The sequence below is a fragment of the Microcebus murinus genome, chromosome 14, assembly GCF_040939455.1.
Source record: "Microcebus murinus isolate Inina chromosome 14, M.murinus_Inina_mat1.0, whole genome shotgun sequence".
NCBI classification, from domain to species: Eukaryota; Metazoa; Chordata; class Mammalia; order Primates; family Cheirogaleidae; genus Microcebus; species Microcebus murinus.
Window position 1 is genome coordinate 39299908 of NC_134117.1, and position 20545 is coordinate 39320452.

The window sequence follows — 20545 nt, forward strand, 5'->3', positions numbered from 1 at the left end:
AAAAATTCCTATGCCTTTCTCAGAAGAAAAACCACCAGTGTCTTTATAAACATAGAAACATCATTTATATGAAGTATTCTTAAGATTAAACATACTTAGGTTGCACAATTTTAATCCTGAGTCATGGATTTATGGATAGTGGAAGTCCTATCAAAGTAACTATTTAATTGGTCCAGACTTATTTGGTCAGTAATATTTTTACTACTGTGCATACTTTACTCCAAAATATACTCACCAAATATTTGATTTGGTTGCTCTGCATAAGTCCTGCTTCTCTTTATACTGTCTCCATTAACTAAGGGATAGACTAACTTCATGATTTTTTATTTTTTACTGAAAGGATTTTTTTTACTTGAAATTGCTGAAATGTGTCTTCTCTTGTAAATTTTTTTTGTTTTCTTATAAAAATTGTACTTTAAAATACAGTGACATATATCAGAGCATTTGTCTTCTGCCAACATCAGATTTCCAAAACAGTGCACATATCCCAATAGTGACCAAAGAAATCTTCTGAGAATCACACAATTTTTGCTTGTATCCACCTACCTGATCCCCATCTCAGGTTTAGTGATTTTTAAAATAAGAACAAAACAAAGCAAACAAATAAAAACCACAAACTTTTTCATGAGGATATTAGAAGATACAGACTGAAAGAAAAACTTTGAGAAAGGCACAACAACATAAATATCACAGCTGGAAATTAAAGGCAGAAAAATTATATAAAGCTGTATGCAAAGGGAATATCATGGGATGCTGATTGAGATGGCCTTGGAGCATCATTAAATTATATTCAGTGATCTCTGTTTGAGCTAGTATGGAAATATAATATTCTTAATCTAATTTCTATACAAAATATTTTATACTAAAAACAATTACTTTGGCGCTTGGAGGAGTAAACCCTGGAATTCAATAGTATAGATCATTGCTTCTCAAAATTTAATATGCATATAAACCACCTCAGGGTCTTATGAAAATGTGAACTCTTATTTAGTAGTAGGCCTGGGGATATGGGCCTGATTCTATGTTTTTAATGAGCTCCCAGTTAATGCTGATAGTTTTTCTAGCAAGGGTATAGGATGTATTAATTTTCAATAAAATTAGGTAAATGAGATGTTACTGTATTGGATCCCAAATACTTTTGGAAATCTGAAATAAAAAATATACTATTCATATAAGTTGGCAATTTTATGTTAATGCAATTCATTCACTTTGGAAAAAAGGAAATAGCATATAACAAACTATTTTTAAAATGTGAAACATGTAAGGGAGCATAAATAATATTGCATTATTCAATCCTTCAACCATATAATATGCATGCATGTGAGAATTTCATTAAAATCCGAACTTGGTCAATATTGTGCAAAATTTGAGGTGAGCTATACCTATATCATACTCAGTCATATTCAGTAGAATTCTGAATCTCTTAATCTATATTGTTTCATTCTTTTTACATCTGGAAAGTATGCAACACACAAGGCAATTTTTTAAAAAGAATATTATGTTTTCACTTCTGTTAATGGTGAAAGACTGTGCTTTGTTCAATGGTAAAAAATCAAGAATGTGTTCCTTGATTTAAAAATGCCCAGGCAATCACATTTTTCTGGCTCTGGACTTTAAGTACATCAATATGTGTGCACTAAAATATTCTATAAATAAACTGAAAATGAAAAAAGTTAAATACAATAATACATTTGGAATTATGGATTTATAGGCATTTTCATATTACATAAAGTCTTGACCCTGCCCAATTCCTTTATGCTGAGTTTATAAACTATTCATGTCCAATGACATTAGTGTGAGACCTACCATGTCTTCCATACTGAAACTGTTGGTTTCGATACATTATTGTCTATTTGACCTTTTCCCATTTCTCAGTACGATTTTGCTAAGGGTGAGAATTCTGTGTTGCTCCAAAAAGTTTTTTAACTTCACATGACTAAACTAAATTATCTTTTATATTTTATATGGATAGAATGTTTAGTGGGGCACTAGGGAAGATTGTAAATAATATTGATGAAAAGGGATATGAGATATGACTTCATGTGTTCCTTGAAAGGTGTGTGTGTGTGTGTGTGTGTGTGTAAAAATCTGCAAAATTTTATATTGGGCAGTAAGGAAAATAAGTTCATGATTTAAAGTAATTTACAGGTAATTTCCACATTTACTATTACTCTGCAATTCCATCTTTCATTTAGAAAAAGCCAGAACAGTACAGACAGCAACCATATAAACTCAGTAACTATAAAAATCCTCTAATATTTTTGACCCATTTGCCTATGGAATGCAAAATTACATGTACCAAAAAGGTTCTGTGAAGCTAGAAAAGAAGCGTAATCTATGTTAATCAACAAAATATAAATGATTACTTAGTAAATTATTTCGTTTATTAAAATGAAAAAAAAAATCAAGACCCAACAAAACAGCTAAATGTTTAAATGACATGTTATATAGTGAATTGAGAATCTGTCCAAATAGATTTTCTGGGAAAAAAAAAAAACAATTATAATAATTGATACAAATGTGAGTGCAAATCTGTTCCTTTTTAAATTTTAAAGCGTATTGTTCAAAGTTTCAGCTTGTGTGCATGATATAAATTCCATACATTGTTTTCTCAGTGACAATAAAAAGCACAGTTTATTAAAAACTGAAGTAAAAATTAACATAACTTTTTTAAAAAATCAGTCACAGTTTCGTCATTGGTATATGAAGATTGTTCCAGGGGCCCATCCAAAGCTCTTCATCATCGGACTGTGTGTGTTCACTGTGAAATTCCAAAGCCTCCTTGATGTTCTTACTGTCAATCATGGACTCCTGTTCAACTGTGCTTTTCAGTCTGTTCCCCAATGGCTTCGCTGCTATACTGTCAGTCCTCACAGGGCAAGGGGCAAACGTAACCAGAGTTGGTCTTGTGTTTACTTTCTCAGTAGAAAATGGCCCCTTTGATAATGTGTTCAGGGGCACATTCTCCTCATGTGTCACTGCCAACTTGTCTAGTTTCTTAAAGTGCCTCCCCAGTTGGACAGGCGAAGAAACTTTTAAGTTATCCATGAGGCAGGCACGGCGGGTTCTCACCACAGAACCATTCTGTGCAATATATATATTGCCATTGATGTTACTGTGGATGTTAGGATTGTGAAGGCGGTTCCTCTGACATTCTGTAGAGCTCTCTTCTCCAGTTGAGCTACTTTCATACTCTCGATCGACAACTAATTTGATCATTCTTTTTCTTGCCCACTGACAAAATAAAAAAAAAAAATATGTGAGTTATCATCAAAGAATTAAAAAGGGAAACATTACCAATGCCTGTGAAATCCAAAACGATAGCATTTAGAAAACTAGCAAACTTAAATAATTTAAGAGAGATAGAAGGAAGCAACTCTTTCTTAACATCAGTTTGTTTTCACCAATTCTTCACTGGCTTCGGTGTTCAATAATTTTTGAAAAAAAGTGTTACTGGGCCAAGAAGTAGACATTTCAGGGAACCCATATATTTTTCTAGATAAAGTTACTGATCTCCATGAAAAAAAGTGTATTATTTATATTCATCTAAGGAACTGATCCATTGCTTGACAGCTGCTATACTATTCAGGAAAGGTAAACTGAAAGGAATGAACAGCATTAGTATATTCTGTTCATTTTAATGCTTCTATTTCTAATATTTAAAACAAATTTAAACTCACATAATCCTATTTTTTAATTTACTCTCCACTGTTAGCCAAAACTTTTGCATAATTTAATGTATTATTCACTTGAGGGACCTTTATTTTCTGGCTTATCCCACTTAGATATATGTTAACTTCAAAGAAAATATCTTCCTGACTTCCATAATTCACTTAGTAATACAAAAAGCTGAAAGCTAATTATTCTAAACTTTCCTTTTGTAAGCAAGTGGAATACAATGGACATTTTCATCCATTCATTTTCCGTTTACTAATTGACATTTAAAATGGCAAGCAGCAAAGGTTAAACAATACTGTTCTTCTCAAAAGAGTATTGCATTTGGGGGATATACAGGTATAAATATTAACACTTTATATGGAGTAATCCATGCTTTCTGATTTTTAGAAATTTTTATGTTTACTTACCCAGAAAAAATTTCACAACTGTTATAATTCATTATTTAAAATCCACTTTTACTTATACCACAACAGAAAATAAGTGGTAATGACTTTTAATTTTTAAATATTACTTCATTTAACTCTTAATATTTGAAATTGGCAGATGCAAACTTATTTGAACATGTTCACGATATCTTTGATAAAACCCTTGCCAATTGAAGTGTACATATCTGCAAAAGTAAACTATTGGAGATAATTTGTTGCAGCTTGTCCCAGTATTTATTTTGAAAGATGATATAAAAACTGTTATATATATATACACACATATATATGAATATATATATTCATCCTATCCATTCCAATAGACAAGGCATCACCGATAATACATAATGCCACATTGCATTTGCAAAATTTCACCAGAGAACAGTAAATATTGATTAGTTGATTCCACGTGTTCCAATTTAGTAATGTAAGAAGGATTAGTTGATTCCGTGTGTTCCAATTTAGTAATGTAGGAAGGATTAGTCAGTTTTAATACATTCTAATATACAAATCTATTTGGATAGTATATATATTCACTTTTATGGCATGCTTCTGATCTTAAGTCATTTCAAAATCATGATCAATTTCCTACCCCTCTAGCGGCATTTCAGAGAGCACACAGAAGGCACTGCACACAAGGGCACTCATCACTGCAAAACCCCCACCTACTGTGATCTCTTTTAAAGTGCCGTGTTGTAACCTTCAGAGTTTGCTTCTGGAGACTTCCTTTGGTTTGCCCTTTTGCTTCTGTCATACTCTGGCACCTGAAAGCCCCATGGACCTCCAGACTGACTTTCGCTACTACTGCTACTACTGCCAGATTCCGATTCAGATTCCTCCTCACTTTCCACGCCACCTTCCACTGAAGCTGATTCTACACTGCCCTCCTCAGGGACATCTTGAGCTTCAAGGCCTGTAGATTCTTCTGCAGGGGCCAGTTCACTTTCTTCTTCTTCTTCTGGGTGTTCTTCTTCCACCTCAGGTTCTGCTGCTTGTGCTTCAGCTGCTTCCTTTTTTCCACCCTTGACTTCCTTGACCTCCTCAACAATGATGGGGCGTCTTCTCGCAAGCACAATATTCTTCCTTGCTTTTTCTCCTTCAGACTCTGTAGATTCAGATTCTTCTGATTCAGGGGTAGAACTCTCCTCTTCCTCAGAGGGTGTCTCGGACTCAGATTCCTCTTCTGTGGTCTCAGACTCACTGAACTCAGATTCTTCCTCGCTGTATTCAGTGTAGTCGCTGGAGGACTCCTCCTCTGATTCCACAGTGCTTTCTGTCGCTTCATCTTGGTCCAGAGTTAGTTTCAAATAATCTTTTTCTTCTTCCTCCAGCCGTCTCTCCCACTCTTCACCTTCAAGGTCCACGATGCCTCTTTTATCAGCTAGTCCTCTAACTTTCTTAAATATCATTGGGAATATCCTGGCTCTCTTCCATGTTGTGTATGTAGGCTCAACTGCTGGCGGTTTTTCAATAGTTACAACTACTTCTTCCTCCTCACTAGGCTCTCTAATTTCAACTTTTGGTTTTATAATTTTCTTTGGCTTTTCCTGAAAATTATGAAAATGCAATTAAACTGTCAGCTTTGGGGTAGTTATGATATGACAAAAAAGGAGAGATCAATAGATCTTGGTATTCAAAGTTTATTTTGCATCTTAGAGCAAAGAAAAAAGAAATGAATAATCAACGCCTCTTCTCTCTCCTATTCCTAGAACTTTGCTTGATAGCTTTATGTATTTCCTTTAGATAAAGTCTAAGAATTTTAAATAGTCATAAACATACGATGGTTTATCATCTCCTATGAGAAATTTGACTATTTTGTTAAATTCTGAACATGTTAAAGCTACAGTGATGTTTATTTGTTGTTTTTGTTGCTGTTTTTGGATAATTTGCCAAGTAAATAAGGCAAACAAAGTATAAGAATTTGATAAAAATGATTCATGCTAGCTTAAACATAAAATTAAACATAATTCCTTCAAAAATATTAGAGGAAATATTTTATTTTTCTCTGATAATTGAAAAACAGAGATTGTATTTTTCCAGATTTTTAGTTATGCTAGATAACATGGGAACAAAAGTAGCCATGTGTTGCAGAATTTTAAAAATATATTTGATTATAATATTATCTTTATGGACCAATATTTAGAATTTTGGAAAACATAAATTTTATTGTAAGTGTTTCCAGATGTTTGACATCTTATGGAAGTAAATAAATTAAACTATTAAAAGTTAATTTTCTTTCATAGACAAGGCAATGAAACGGTAAGCATTTGTTAAATTTCTATGGAAAGCAAATGAATAGGATTTCTGAAAGCTGAAATGGTCTATGGCCTGCTTGTCATATAGGGTTAAAAAATACTGTTCTTGGCGTATTACTTCAAATAATAAAATTACCTCTTCCTCCTCATACTCCTCCTCAGCTTCACCAACCACCTCACCATATTCCTCCTGTCCAGCAGGTGGTAACAATCGGCGGCGACTTCCATATTGAGGCATTTCATACCTGTAATATAAACTTATAACTTTAAACACTCTGTCATGTCATCTGTGTAGAATCTACCATGATGAGCTCTGTTTTCTTCATTTCCTTCGGTCATTCAATCAACAAATATTTATGCAGCACCTATTAGGCTTCTTGCAAATTAGTTACAAAACTATAGAGTAAGAACTACTACCTGATGACCAATGATTTTTGTCATAATGGTGCCCTGGAATAACAACAAAGAAAGTTATTTCAGCTTTAAGTTTTGGGAGATATTAGAATGAGGAAAAAGGCATATTGCTTCTTAATTAACTAAAGAACCCAGGCCACATAAAGAGGTTCTTTCCAAAAGTGTAATAGCTCATTCAGAACATAAAATCTATATAGGCAAAAAAGTTTGCTTCAAATATGGTCTGTAATGGTATTCACATTTTTCTGGTGTTATTTTTGAAAGCAATTAACTCATGTGTGTAAGTGACTTTTGAAATACTTATTACTGAATTCTTAAAGGATGTTTTCTGCTTCTCAATTGCTCTCTGGGGCAAAACTTTAGGCTGACTGATTAGATAAAATGTTAAACATCTCACATAAAATAAATGGTGAATTCAGGAATTGAGCAAATATGTTTGACTTCTATTTTCCATTGAAATAGTTTTGAGTCATCTTACCGCATTTCTAAAATTGTAATCAACATCAATATAAAACATCAATACAGAACTCAACATAAAAAAATGGTTAAAACGTCATTAAAATTAAAGCTAGAGACATTACTTATTTTTAAATATTAAACTAGTAAAATGACACTTAAAAACAAATGCTAGTAATAATCATTTAATAACTCCCTATTATTAATAAATACTACATGAAGATTCTGAATGAAAAAATCTGAAGATGTACCCATGCTCATAACTGTAATAATCTTGTCCATATTCCTGGCCAGGATCAATTCCAGATTCCATGGATAATTCCTATTGTTCAAAAAGAGAAACTGTATTTGAAAGAAAATTCATATCATATTTCAGCTCAAAGTCAGGTTTTCACAAATAGAATTCAATGACTCTCAAAACACTCCTGCCAAAATAACTAATTACAAGTGTCAGTTAAAGATATTCAATTATTTTTTTCTAGCTGTAACTATTTTATACAAAATAAAATTATGTTAGACCTGTGGAGAAAAAACTACTTTTTCCTAAAGGTAAACCTGTTAAAAATTGCAGATGGGCATTTTCATTTGTTTTTGGATAACTTGTAAAATTGTTGATAAACACTTAATATTTAACACTATTTTTAATATTATCAACTGACTTTAGCCTTGAGGAAGATTATAACATTATTTTCAGCATTTTGTCCTCTTACCATTAATAGTTCTCTAGTACTAAGTGTTCTTCCCTTCATTACAACTGTTCTGATAAAATCATCTGACAATAATTTATACATTAATAAGAATTCAAGTTAATGTGTGATATCTTCCAAGGATATTTACATTTTAAAAAATATTGATAATTATAAATTTAAGGCTTTTTTTAAAAAAAAAGGATTTGTTAGAGTAGATGCCCTTTCAAGATTTTCAGTTCTAAACTCTAAAGAATACTGATTTTTGTCAAATTCAACTCTTGCAAAAAAATTTTTTTTCTGAAACATACATATAAAAACAGCTTTCAATAATTATTAAGTGCAATTTCTTTACATTTCCCTTCTTTATTCTATTTTAACATGTTAATCAGGTTAAATGGCAAAGGTTAATCGAAGTGCTTTTGCAATTGAGTAAGAGAAGGGGGCAAAAGTATAGGTACCCTCAGGAAAATGGGTTGGTACTTATTTCTAAAATTTGCTATTTATAAGACTTAATTTTGTTGATCCAGGTATAATAATGAGTCAGGGGGAAAAAGTACTCCTCAGAGGAAACAGATATATCATTTAGAAAGTGTGGAAATTCATAACCTGCATGATGGACATGAACAATGGCCTTCAGTTGTACTTAATTTGGCCAATATCATTTTAAGAATTGGAAATATTTGAATTTCTGTTGGCAAATTGAAATAGTTGCCAACAATTCTAATCAGAAAATTCCACCAAAAATCTGAATTTTGATTTATCTTAAAAATAAAAACATGGCAACACTAGAATTATATTTCTACATGCCAAGAATCTAGTTGGTGGAACTACTCCTTAGAGAAAACATTTTCTATCCTAGTTACAAGAGTATCCCCAACTATACTGTTCTACATCTGTACCCATAGTCACCACAAAATCTGCTATCCACTGTTGTTTTGTATCTAATAAACTCCCTTCACTTACATTACTTTCCTGGATCCTGTAGTTATTTAAATAAACAATAGCAAGTGTTGGCAGGGACATGGAACAACTAAAATTCTCATACACTTATGGAGAGATTATCAATTGCTAAACCCTTTAGAAAATGGCAGTAATACTAAAGTTACATATAGGCATATTCTTTTTCTTAGAAATTCAATTTATGGTTATATACCAAAGAGAAATATGTACATCTGTGCACCAAAATGCATTATTCATAACAGGCAAAAATTGGAACGCTGAGACAAAGACACTATTCACATAATAACATAGAAGAATCTCCCGAACAGAATGATGAGCAAAAAAGGTAAGGTACAAATGAAACATACTATATTATTCTATTTATATAAACTCCAAATGCAGACTAATTAATGAGTGTGCTACAAGCCAGATGAGAGGTTGGGGAAGGGTAACTAATAGCTGAGTGTTGACTGGAAGGGTCTTCTGGAGAGCTAGAAGGGCATATGTACTCTGTAAAATTCATCTGGCTGTATGGCATGATTGGTACACTTGCTATGGGTGTAGGTTTTATTTCAACAACAACAAAAAAATTTCATCATTGGCATGTTGAAGGAAGGGTGGGAACAAGGTTGAGAAAGACCAGTAAGAAATTGGGACAAAGTTAAAGCCTAGATTTAAGTTATTCAACCTAAATGCTTTGAAAAAAACATAAATGTTTCATAATAGTAAGCTTAGATTTTTGAGGTACCTAAAAGCCAATGTAGTGATATTATTTTAAATGATGCAAATGGGTCTCAGAAGTAATACTTTTAAACTACTTACCAAATGCGTGTTTAATCTAATAACATGCAGAGACTGAGAAAAGGACTTCAAATGGTTGCGAAGTGAAATTTTAATAACTTTCAGTTATAATAAAGAAGACAATAAAATATTCAAGTAAATATTTATAGATACAATGCAACTGAATGAATTTCAGATATTAGAGTCAGAATTGAAAACTTTTCTTTACAGACATACTTTTTTATTTTCCTAAAGAGAGAACAATGCTCTGCTCTTAGTAGCTACAATGTATACTTGGCATCAATTAGTTTAAAAATATAATAAGAAGGATAGAAGGGATAAGGATAGGAACCCAGGAAAACTCAGCAAGATTGTCCTTGATTCCATAGTCCCTCTATAGTTCTGAGTTGGGTAAGAAGGGATAGGGACTGGCAGAAGGGAATGAGGAAATGATCTGAAGGTGCCTATTGGATGCTTATCTCACACATGAATGAAGAAGAGAGCATCATCCCTTCAAAAAAAAAGAAGGACCTGGTGCCCCGTAAGATCCCTGAGTTGACCTAAGCAAACAATGTAATGCCGGCTCTTTTTGCTGCTCCACAGTCCCTTTTGACATCCCTTCGGTGATGAATCCTAGATTTTGGAAAATCACACAAAGTAGCACACTAGTAGTGTAGATCAGTTAGTGTTACTTTTAATATTCACTTTTGCTGAACACATTGAGAAGACACAGAATTAACGTAGTGTCCTGTTATTATAAATACTTATACTGATGCAAACAAAAAACAATAGTAATTATCATTTACCGAATTTTTTTCTGCCACATTCCAGTTGAGCTGAGCTAGGAGCTTATATGTTAGATATTACTGCCAACATTTTATAGAAGATGAAATTGATGTTCAGGAGGATGCCTATTTTGATGAAGGCCTTGCATCCAATAATCGGCATTTGGATTTTAACCCTGAGTTTTCTGATTCAATAGTCTATGGAGCCCTCTCCACAAAAATTTTTGCTAAAAACTTTATAAAAGTTGAATATTCTTGACACCAAACTTCCAGATTTGAGGGAATAATTTCAAACCAAGAAATGCCTCTCTTTAACAAAGTTAGAATTCTGTTCTTAAGGAAAAGGAAAAAAGAAAAAAATTGCCAGTAGAGCTTATAAAATACTAAAAAAAAAATTAAACTAGCATTACTTTATTTTTATTTTTTAATATCTAAGCAGTTATATAAACATAATAAATAAAATAATGTGAGTTTATTACATAACTCTGAGTATCTTTTCCACACTGCAGAAGAAAATGTCAAAAACGATTTGAACTAGGCATATGTCCAAAGGCAGAATATTGAATCCCATGAAATAGTTCAGTACAGATGTTAATGTTCTTTCTTTAAACGATGCATAATCAAGTCTGAGCTTAGGAATGGATTTGCTGAATCCAGATTCACTAAGACAAGTAACTACTGATCAGGTTCATTAATTATTTCATTCAATGATGTCTTGTTTTTACTAGGAACAAGGCCTTATTTGTCCAATTCCCAGAGAATGAAATTTGAAATTTGAGCCACCAGCACACAGTGGAAAGGTGACTTGTTTGTTTCTTTGTTCATTTCTTATTTTAATTTGAAGTACCTTTTTTCTCTTTTGTAAAATTATGCTGCATTGGCAGATACCCACTCTGCCTACATGTAATATGGATCTTAAAGTGCCCCCCAAAAGTACTGTGAAGACTCAGTGAGGTTGAAAAGAAAATGAAAATTGATACCTCTGGTTTAAGAAGAGAAGGCCTCAGCAGTTGTTGTTGCTGCCAAAGGAAATTAAAATAGAAAAAGATTTAGAAAATAATTCAGATGGAAAAGGTAGATTGTGATTGAGAAGACAGAAAAAAAGACAACAGCTTAAAACTGGTTACCTTGGGATTCCGATTCATTACTTGTGTGATAGCTATCAAAAGCATTAAATAATATTTTGACTACCTCTGTATATTGAAACATAAAATAAGAATTCCCTTGTTTTAATTTCATCACTGTTTTAATTAATAGCAAATTTAATAGCCTTAATAAACAGGAATCTATAAGGATTCTTTTTGGTTTAAGCTTCATAGTACAAAAAATTATTTATGTTTCTAAAAGTACTTTAAGTGTCACACATTATTTTTAACAAGTTTAACCTTGTTTTATTTATTTATTTATTTATTTATTTATTTATTTATTTTTGAGACAGAGTCTTACTCTGTTGCCCAGGCTAGAGTGCAGTGACTTCAGCCTAGCTCACAGCAACCTCAAACTCCTGGGCTCAAGTGATCCTCCTGCCTCAGGCTACCGAGTAGTTGGGACTACAGGCATGTGCCACCATGCCCGGCTAATTTTTTCTATATATTTTTAGTTGGCCAATTAATTTCTTTCTATATTTAGTAGAGATGGAGTCTCACTCTTGCTCAGGCTGGTTTCAAACTCCTGACCTTGAGCGATCCTCTTGCCTCGGCCTCCCAGAGTGCTAGGATTACAGGAATGAGCCACCACGCCTGGCCTAACCTTGTTTTAAATTGCCTCTCTTTTTTTCTCCCCAATCAATTTAAATATAATTAGGTTCATTGGGAAGAAGGGTAGAACATACAGAATGATATAGTTGTGATGCAGTAATCATATTTAAGACATCCTTCCATTCTTCCTTCTTCTTAACAAAATGTGGATTGCTTGCTCTAAAGCATTAAGGGTATTTTCAGAAAGTCTTTTGTGATTAGGAAAACTGTTCTTCTTCAGACTTGGTAGGGATTGCTTTCTACCTTTTCCTCCGTTCACCCATACTAATGTAAAGAAACAGTCTCTATTGGTCTGTTTCATGATAACTTTAACCAGCTGGGAACAAAATACACAATTCAAAACTTTGGGTTATCAACTCTCTGGGGTGAAATAGTTAAACACCACATATTTTAAAGTAAGCATTGGGAAGGTGTATAGAATGGTTTTGTGAGATAACTCCACCAAAGAATTGACTCTTTAATATGACCAGTAGAACAACTATTTGACTGAAGGGATAGACTTTTTAATGATACAGTTGTTAGTGAGTTAGTCTAATTATGTTATTTATTTAAAGGGAAGGAAAGTTAAAGTTAGAGATATTCTGATTCAATCTGTTATCTGTTATTATTATCCCTGAAAACCACTTATTCATAGAGGCATTCAACTTGATTTCCACATAATTTAGGATTTATGTATTCTGAAGTATAAACCAACAGGTCATGTACTTATTAGGTTACAAACTTTTCTTGACTGAAAAGCTGTATGCTAAATCAAACTCTGTTCTCAGTGACTTCATTGATAACATCACTTACAATGTTGCAGTACAAATACTACTGGCCAGAATGCCCAGTATGCTCTCTACAGACTGAGACTCAAATTAACACAATAGAAAATTCAGAGCTTTCTAATGGTCTGATTTTTTTTTTTTAATATTTAAGATCCTAAGCCTTAATACAGAGATAGGAAGGAGATGTGAACTGGCAAAATTACCAAAGGTTAAGTAATCCTATGGTTTCTAAATTAGATTTATAGCCTTAAGAAACAAATTTGGGGAATGTCACACAATATTGAATAACAGTAATTCAGGACAAAAGAAATTTATATTTAAAAAGGTAAACAGTTGATCTTTGTTCACTCACTGAATAATCGTGGATTTAAAACGCCAAAGCAAAGCAGCAACATATATAAAAGAAAACAAATTCATAGCATACTTTTAAGTTTTTGTTGAAATGAAGGAAAATAATCTAGTTTCAAAAGAATATATATTAGTCTTGCCTATTAACACAAATCTTTTCCTAGTAAACTTGATATAACACCATAAAGCCCTTACCTCTGATGCATAACCTCTCCTGCAAGGCAGAAATAAAGAAATCAGTATTAAACATTTTGGATTTTCAGATTAAATTATAGATCAGGGCTTTTTAAAAAAAATCTGAGCAAAACTCAGAATATAATTTTTAATGAAACTGTCTTAATGGGAAATATATTGTGGTATTATCAAAACAGGAGGATCATGGTTTCATGTCTGAATTTCTAAAATAATGAACAACCCAGACTCTGATTCCATATGAACAACAAAATATGAAAAATCTATATTATCTCAACAATGTATAACACAACTTGACTGTGTTATCAATCAGGATAAAAATTATTCTATATTATCTGTGTTCTACACAAATCTTGATACATATAAGGTACTCCTGAAGGAAAAGATGTGTTTACAACATGAAGAATGTGATAGAGCATGAAAAATTATCTCATGACTAGAATATGTTCTTCCAAATGATTGTAAGATTTCGTTTCTGATTATATTAACCTGATTCTAAAAATAATGAATGTAAAATATTGACTATCCTTGAAGGGGTAATTACATTATTAGAGATGAAGTGAAAAGTTATTAGAAATATAATAGGGCAAATATTAAATATTATCTAAAGATTTATAAAGTTCATGGACCACAAGTTGATGAAATATTTGACTTTACATGAGAGAGGAAAAAGAGTATAGAGCTTCAAAGCTGAATGTCATTAATTATGAAAATTTTCTTTTTATTTTTCATTAAGCAGTTGACCTAAAGTAGTAAACTAATCTGTTCACATGTATGGAATAAATAAGCAAGTGTAATGAAGATTTATTACAAAGAGGTACATGTATAATTTTCTAAAGTCCAATGAAACAATCTGTAGAAAATTATTTTTAAAAGTCACAAGGCCTTCATAAGATAAGTAAGTCTACTTATTGGAAAGTATGCTAAGTGGTTAATGCATTGTACATTGAAACTGTTGGTAATAAAGTTAATACAATGGTTACTTATTCTCATCAACAATTTATTATTTAAAATGGTTCTATATTGAATTTTGAAGAGTATGGTTCTGCAAATATTTATGAGAAAGATAATCCTTCTAGAGTCTTTATAAATTTAGACATTTTCAACTTTTACCCAATTTCTATTTTTCAGAGATAAAGCAGAGGAAGCTCACATCTAGGTTTCAATAATGACAATTGATTAACATGTCTCAGAGAAAATACCCAACCAAAGCTAGACTACGTTCTAGAATAATTTAACTGACTCTTTTTATTAGCAATGTTTTCCTTAAATGTGGAAAATACAGTATCCATAGATAAACTATATTTTCCATTAACCTTTCTGTTGCTTTTTATTTAGTTATTTGTATTGCTTTTCTTAGCTCAAAGGCAGCAAGTTACTGGAAAGAGGTACAGAACAGAATCACTATTTATAAATCTCTGTATGCTTTCAAAACATGATTATTGATTGATACTTACAAAACCAGTTCATATAATATTAATGCATCTTTTTATGCAGTTCATAATTAATGTATATTAATCACTTCATATCATTTATATGTATTATGGTTTACTTTTAACAACAAGGACTAATGTATGGCATTCTTGCTTATGTCTTTTAAATAAGGTGTCTAATCATTTTTTTAGCACATTAATTGGATCACATACAGAGGAAAAAAGAGTTCCTTTTCTAGAGGCTGATTTTCAGGTTGTAGGGAGTTAGGAGATGAGAAGAGGAAGAATATTTAGTCTTGTGTACTCAAATAATATTTAAAAGACTCATATAGGAGATATTTTTAACTGACTTTTATGACAAAGTCAGGAAATTCCAAATTTGTGGCAATAAAAGATGATTAAATATAAAACATGAGCATGGATGTTTCATTTGGAGAATACAGAATACTAATAAACCTTTTAGATCATACAAATATAGTTAAATGTTACAGAAAAAAGTAATGTACCAATTTAATAAGGCTATAGGTGACTTCACAAAAATATTATTTGGATTTCTTATAACATTTTTGGGGGCACTGCTTAGAGATTTCATTATCAAGGAATTCTAAGTTTCACATTTGCACGAAGTTGGTAGAAGTTAACTTAAAAACACACATTCACATTAAAGGCTTACACAATTGTGAATAATACCTTGTCAGAGTCCGCCAAATAGCACAAGTTCTCATGCATATGACCAGCTGCCAACAAAAACTCCAACTGAAGTTTTTCAGTGAAAGAGAGAAAAAAATCACGTTCAAGAACCCCAAGAAAGAAATCATTCTTGATTTGGATGAAAAGAATCTGAAGCAGATGGGCTAATGAAAATAATTAGACTTACTGTTTGCTTTGTATCTGATCTTATTAATTAGGAATACCAGATCAAAGTCTTGGAGAAATGTCACATAATAAAAAGGCTGAACAAAACCCTTAAAATGATGCACTGTAGGGCTCTCAAGGTACATTAATATAGTTAACACTGGTAATTAACAAATAAGACTTTTGTCTGTATTTTGGAATTATGCTTTTATGTTCTAAAAAATTAAAACTCTATGGAAAAAGTAAATAATAATAACTGAATTAAAAATAGGAACTTCCAGAAATAAAATTTATTCCATGTAGTTCATGGGAAAAACAAAGTAACTACTTGATGGTTACATATTACACATTATGTACTATTATATATATATATGTATATATACATATATGCGGATATATATCTATTTATCTATTTATTTATATATATATTTATTTATTTGAGCTAGAATTGAGCTCACTGAAAGTGCAGGTTTCATTACACAGGTAGAAAGACAGTACTTAATTTAGGTGATGCTGTTAAGAATTTAACAAGTTAAGCTCTAAGATACTAGAACAACTACTACAACTACAAAAATGTCTTCCCAGAGTATATATTTTTATCTTCTTTGTCCAAAACCAAGAGCAAATACCTATATAAAATTGTTAATTGTTCATCAAATATAATTCTTCCTGATTTTTATATTTAAACTTTTTATATTTAATTTATCAACCTGGAGATAAATATTTTCTTTAAAGAAGAATCTTATGATAAAATTATAATTAAGGAGATGATATAATAATGTGAACAAACAAAATTAAATAGCACTTTAAACATCTGTTAGAACAATGAAATGTCTTACGAAAGTCAACAACTCAAGATTTATTTTCATTATAAAGAAGGGAAGGGAAAGCACAATGAGAAATAAAATGAGACAGCAATTGAAAAAAGTAAAAAATTCTTCAAATCCATAAGCATACTAGTAAGATAAAAGCAAGCCAGAGGAAAGGATGTTCTTATAAGAAAACAGATAATTGAATGTTATAGCACCTGGGAATTATTTTGGAATACCTTATGTCTGTCATCTGCCGTTATTTCTAAGTACATACCATTTTACTTTGGTAGTATTTCTTGTTACTAAATACATAGGCTTCAAGGTAATGACAAAACCTATGATATCACTCTTAGCTTGTTTATAACAGTTTGCTTTTTTTCTCGGAACATTCATACAAAACTATGATTGAAAAGTAAATTTAAAAGTCACTACATCAACATGCTAAACATGCCTTTGGTTTAAGTTAGATATCTAACGTTCATGCCCACATGTTCCCATTAAAAAATACATTAAAATTACTTACTTTTTAAATAAATGTAGGACAAATAATGCTACTTTGTAGTTTAAAAATAAGGTAAATCTACTATATGAGTTAGTAGTGGTGAGGTTAATAATTTTTTAAAGTAAAAAAGAGGAAAAACTGCATTGCATTGAGTTTGGGTTAAAATAATGGAATCTTCTTTGATGTTCAAATTTGATGTTCAACTTGGAGATTAAAATCAACAAAAGACTTGCTCAATTAAAATAAGAAAAGCCACATTACAGTGAAGTAGATTGACTTTGAGATTGTTTTTCAATTCCCTCATCAATAATGTTCGAATTCTCCTGGTTTTGTTCAGATGTGATTTCAAGATTTGTTATCTCTGAAGGGCAAATAGTTTGAAGTTCTGAGATGTTTGTGAGTGGATAGTTTTTTTTTATTTGATTGTACATGTTAGCAACTGTCTTTTCAAGTTCTGCTAAATTTTCAATATGTTTGAGGATTCCCTTTGGTTCTCTTTGAGGGTCTGCATTGTGCCCTGTTGTTGATGCTGACAGCTGAGTCACAGAGGATTTAATTTCCTCGGCAGGAGTCTTGTCGGTAGTGCATTTATCGACTGGCATACAAACACATTCTGTGGCTAGAAATGAAGCTGAAGAAGGCAGTGGACAAGGAAGAGGAAGAGGCAGAGGTGGTGGAGGAAGAGTTGGAAGTGAAGGTAGAGGAGGAGGAGTAGGTGGAGCAGAAGTAGGAATAGAAAGTGGAAATGGCGGAGGATGAGGAAAAGGAGGAAGGAGAATAAGAGGACGAGAAGGAGGACAGGAAAGAGAAAAAGGAGTAAGGTCAAGAGGAGGAGGAGGACGAGATGGAGGAGGAATAAAAGGAAGAACAGGAGGAGGAGGAGAGGGAGAGGGAGGAGAAGAAGAAGGAAGATGAGAAAACTTTTCAAAAATGTTCTTTTTGGTTTCAACAGCTAACATACAGGCAGGTGTCTCTCCCTGAATGAGTGAAGAATTTAAAATACAAGGAGGAGAAAGTTCCAAAGAACTATCAGCAGGAGAGGTGATGACGTTAGGTTCTGACTTGAGTTCCACAGTTCTTGAAACAGTTGGCAAAGTGGAGAGTGAGAAGTGAGAGCTAGGAGAGCAAAATGAAGAGTCTGCAGAGAGAGATTTCAACTCTTTTGTTCCCGTTATAATCAATGTTTCATCTTGCCTTTTTTCCTCTTTCTCTGTCAAATTTGTGTCTTCAGTTGTAAGCAATGGATTGCTGCTACCTCTTTTGTATGGATAGGTTCCAGTGCTTTCATTTTCAGCTTTCTGTCTGGTGCTTTGCCATTGCTGCAGATCTATGATTTCTGGTCTATCTGGAACTTTCCTCATCAGTCTCTTAGGTAAGCTGACTGGCTGACTCCACAGCCTCTGAATCTTTTCCCTTGGGCCCCTCAGAGACTCACTCTTGGCTTGTGTTTTGGGTAAAAATGGGTCTACAAAATCTGTCTTCAGTGAAAAGCCTGAATTTGATGATGTTTGATCTATATTTTCCTTATAAAGGAGATTATGGGTACACAAGGCATCCTCATCAGATGGAAATGTGAATTTTCTTGCAGACCTTGGTTGGTTCTTAAGTGATTCGTCTATAGGAGGTGACTTGTGAGCCTCAACAGTATTGGAAGAAAAGGGCATCCCAACTTGTTGATGTTTCCTGTCTTCTGAGATTGAGTTATTTCCCCTGCTTTGTTGAAAATGGTAGAGAAGGAAAAGACTTGAAAGAAAAGAAGATAATGAAATGTAAGGAAACAAGTTGTGATATAGCTTTCATGAGAAAGATGTTTTTATGGTTCTTATTACTACTTCAAAATGTAAAGGCTAAAACCACTAATCTACTAAAGCAAGGCACTACTTTAAAGTTCCTATTCCCAAAAGACAGGGCAGGAAAATCTTGAGAGTTTTGAATAGAATAAGACATTTTCATTAAAAAATGTCAATTTCTACATTTGCTTTTGTTTTTTTGGTTATTTTGAATACAGCAAAGAATCCATGTCTACACATAACAGATCACTCATGTATAAATCACAGTTCTTCAAAGTGCAGACCAGCCTCTCCTTTCATATCCTTTGCCTTACTTGAGGATGTTCAGAGCTGACTGTTATGCATAAAGGATCCTTAGCTGTATCTGATTCAGTACCTGTATATTATCTCTCATTTCCGTAATATTGTCCTAGAGCTAAAAGTACTCTCCTGAGAGAAAATTTGTAAGAGAATACAGAAAAGGATATCTTATTCTGCAGATTAAGAGAGTTAAAGTCCCTAAGGACAGATAGGAAAGTTTTTTTGTTTTTGTTTTTTTTTCCGCCAAGTTCAAAATCACAATTGAGAAAGTGAATTTATGCTAGAATTTTGACAAAAACTATTGTCTTCTGTTTAAATTGTATGCATAGTTAGTTTTAAAATATTATAAATAATACCAGTCAGAAGAGAAGTTGTTGGTATTTCCTTTAATTATGATCCAGATCAAGTTTTAATCAAGACTCACCTTAATGTAAAGATTTATGTTAAAATAAAATGGTTTTGATATCCCCGAAAGATTTACTTGTGCTTGGATACTATCATAGGTGGCGGTGAGTCATAAAGTTGAATACGTCAAAGAGCACAAATTAAGTGCCTCTTACAAAAGCATTTGTACTCTTCTCCCAGAAAGGTTGGGGGATATGTGGTTTTAAATAATCTCTCATGAGGTTTTATTCTCAAGCCCAAACAGAATAACATTATGTAGTTACTGTTTAATATTTATCCACCCATCAGGAATGAAATAAAATGAAATATTTTGAATAAAAATTAAATAACCACATTGAAAAATTAGAGTGATAGGTTAGACAATAAAATGATATATAAAGCCAAAATTATTAATGTGTTATTTGGCTAGGATTCAAACTGTATGAAAGAATCTTCACAGATGGACCTACAATATCAAGCCTACTTGAATAATTCAGAAAGTGCAGACAATTTGGATTAAACAGAGAACAAACAGTTTTACCTTTCCTGGCCTTTAAACAATCATTTTAAAAATATGGCAAGAACCACTGGGCTTGTTATTACCTGGCCATTGTTCTTGTGTAGATCTGTTCTTGGTTTGATTTTTCTTGGAAAAAAAATGATTGCTATAATGATATCATATCACTTTTGATTGAGAGAAATCTATAAATATTTTAATTTCTTAAAATTAAAAATTAACTTTTAAAAACTTTACATTAAAAAATATAAAACAGGAGAATTTTGAAATACCTCTCAGTAAGCACAAGTACTATCATTGAGAATACTCGTTTTAAGCTCATGCCATTTCAAGACATCAAAAGGAAATTGAGTGTGGAAGATAAAAATTTCCTTTTAAAAGTAAATGACTGCATGGTAAAAGATGAAAATCACTGTATACACAGTAAAACAGCACTTAATCTATTCTACTGCATCTTTTTTTTCTAATGT

General features: G+C 32.3%; 1 protein-coding gene across 1 annotated transcript in view; it reads right to left on the reverse strand.

The window, feature by feature from the left end:
* Positions 1-4557: 4557 nt before the first annotated feature.
* PCDH15 (protocadherin related 15) overlaps positions 4558-20545 on the reverse strand; it is a 1489951-nt gene continuing 1473963 nt past the window's right edge. The window contains exons 36-37 of the mRNA XM_076010005.1: positions 6492-6600; positions 4558-5647 (exon numbers count right to left, since the gene is read on the reverse strand). Coding sequence (XP_075866120.1) covers positions 4781-5647; positions 6492-6600 — 976 coding nt within the window. The 3' untranslated portion in view covers positions 4558-4780. The remainder of the gene's footprint in view (positions 5648-6491; positions 6601-20545) is intronic.